The sequence below is a fragment of the Austrofundulus limnaeus genome, unplaced genomic scaffold, assembly GCF_001266775.1.
Source record: "Austrofundulus limnaeus strain Quisiro unplaced genomic scaffold, Austrofundulus_limnaeus-1.0 Scaffold42, whole genome shotgun sequence".
Lineage (NCBI taxonomy): Eukaryota > Metazoa > Chordata > Actinopteri > Cyprinodontiformes > Rivulidae > Austrofundulus > Austrofundulus limnaeus.
The window spans coordinates 283,610-285,753 of record NW_013952444.1 but is presented as its reverse complement, the minus strand read 5'-3'; the positions used below and the strand labels follow the sequence as shown (position 1 = coordinate 285,753).

Sequence of the window (2,144 nt, the reverse complement as noted above, 5' to 3'; positions counted from 1 at the left end):
CATACGGAATAACCACTGGTTTGGGTCTGGGTTTGGGGTCTTCATTTTCACCTGAAGGTTGCATGTTAACAATAGGTATTAATTAGGTGTGAACGATAGCCATGTGATGTGAGTATCAGTCACCTGGAGGCAGGACTCAAAAGCCTGAATTTTGCCTGAAACTCTCAGACTGAAGAAGTCTCTTGGAAGAGAGACGAAACGTTTCATTAGAGAAGAACCCGTCCAGAAGACCTATACAAATTTTTTCCTTTTGATTTTTTACCTGAATTACTGAGATGCATCGAGACATTTGGCTTATGTTTTTTTTTTTACTTTAACTTAATATGTAAAATTGATCTCCTTCAGGAAAGTCAGTCAGCACTCAGTATTTTCTCCTCTCATTTAAATCAACCTTTAACCAGACAAATTCCATTGAGATCCCAGATTATAAATAATTATAAGTCATTACAACCATAATCTTTACATTTTTCGTTGTAATCCGAATATATCTCAAGTGCGTGCAGTTCGTTCCTAAATAAACCTGATTACCTCTTTGCCATAAAAACGACTCTGGATTCGGTGCGCAGGTCCAGATCCAGTCCGGTTTTCCCCTGGAGCCCATGTGGCTGCTGGCAGGGTTTGTTTACTGGCGAAGAGCCTGGGAAGAAGGGGGATCCTACAAGAGCTGGGAGACTCTACAATCTACCTCTGTGTGTGGAGAAAAAGAAAGAAATAAACAGATTTTTTTATTTTTATTTTAATGCACATTTAATCGTCGCCGCAGACAGCCGTGCAGAGCCTGAACACAAACGCGGCGACTTTTTTTTTTTCCTTTTCTTCATTTTTAACTCCCAAATATGAAAACAGGAGAGAGGAGAGCTTCTGAGCCGCAACGAAGTCTGCCTGTCAGCTTATTTACAGAGTGAAATCTCTGCCAGGTCTGAAGACGACTTCTCAAGCTGACCCAGAAAAAACAACTTTTCTTCAAGTTGAAAAAGAAAAGAAAAACTTTTGTTTTCTGCTCGGATTCTTTGGAGGGCTTGAGAATTTTGTTTTTTACGAAAGACACGCGAACGCTACGCCACGCAAACATCGAGTCAGCAGCTTCAAAAATCTGAATTCTTTTATTAAAGATCCCTTTTTTATTGACATTTTCACTCATGCATATTTACAATTTTTGAAAAAAAAATTTTTTGGCTGCTGCTGAACGGGTTGTGGGCGGCACTTCTTAATGTTTACTGTAAAGGTTGGTGAAAAGCTGCGCAAACTTCACTTGTGGCCTGGACCGAAGTGGGGTTAGCCAGGTTAGCTTCAGAGCTAACATTAACGCTAGTGCTTCAGCTAAGCCAACAAGTCTGCTTTTTTTAATTTTTGCGTATATTTGTGAACTCAAACAGGATCCTTTTATTAAGAAAACACGTTTAAGAAACTGTAAGGGCGCTCATGAGGGAGCTTATGTTCTTGCTGATGTGAGGTAGTGGAGGTTTTTTCCGCGAAGTGGCTAACGTTAGCCATCATTAGCTTGTGTTTGAGTGAACACGTTGGACACGTTTCCTCCGCCCATCTTCCGGGATGTCTTTTATTTGTTTTTGTTTACCTGTTGGCCCGCGCCGTAAAACAAACCCAGTTTCCTGAGCGTGTATCTGTCGCAGCTTGAACCGTCCTCCTCGCCCGGGATTGTTGTGTTATTTTAGCCGGGAGTGGAGCGGTGGATGGTGTCAACGATGTGGCTCCGGACTTTGTGTTTTGTTTTGGCCGCAGTCTGCTGCGTCCTGATGAGCTGCCATCAAGCGTGCGGAGAAAGTGAGTAACTTTATTTATTACTGTTTAATCTGAGCCAACACTGACCTTTTCTTTCGAGTCATTCAACGAAAATACGGTTGTTTTGCTCCGTATGAGTGCTGGAGTCTGCTACAACCCCCCAAGAATTATGCAGTAATCAAGAAGTACAAAAACAATGTCACACGTAGAAATATTAATATTAGGGAAAAAAAAAACAATTAAAAATAGGTAATTATTGCACAATTTCCTCTGTGTTGCGTATGGCTTTAAAAGAAAATATAACGAAAAAAGAGGAAATAGTTTTTGTTTTTTGTCTTAAGTTAGTTATTTATATTTTTCACCTTATATTGTAATTATGTTCTTGAGTGTGTGTGTGTGTGTGT

The 2,144-nt window shown here is 40.3% G+C and overlaps 1 protein-coding gene across 1 annotated transcript in view; it reads left to right on the top strand.

The window, feature by feature from the left end:
- Nucleotides 1–624: 624 nt before the first annotated feature.
- insra (insulin receptor a) overlaps nucleotides 625–2,144 on the top strand; it is a gene marked incomplete at its 3' end in the record, with an annotated part of 50,227 nt that continues 48,707 nt past the window's right edge. Inside the window, 1 exon segment of the mRNA XM_014007417.1 lies at nucleotides 625–1,782. Within this exon segment, the coding sequence (XP_013862871.1) occupies nucleotides 1,692–1,782 (91 nt within the window). The 5' untranslated portion in view covers nucleotides 625–1,691.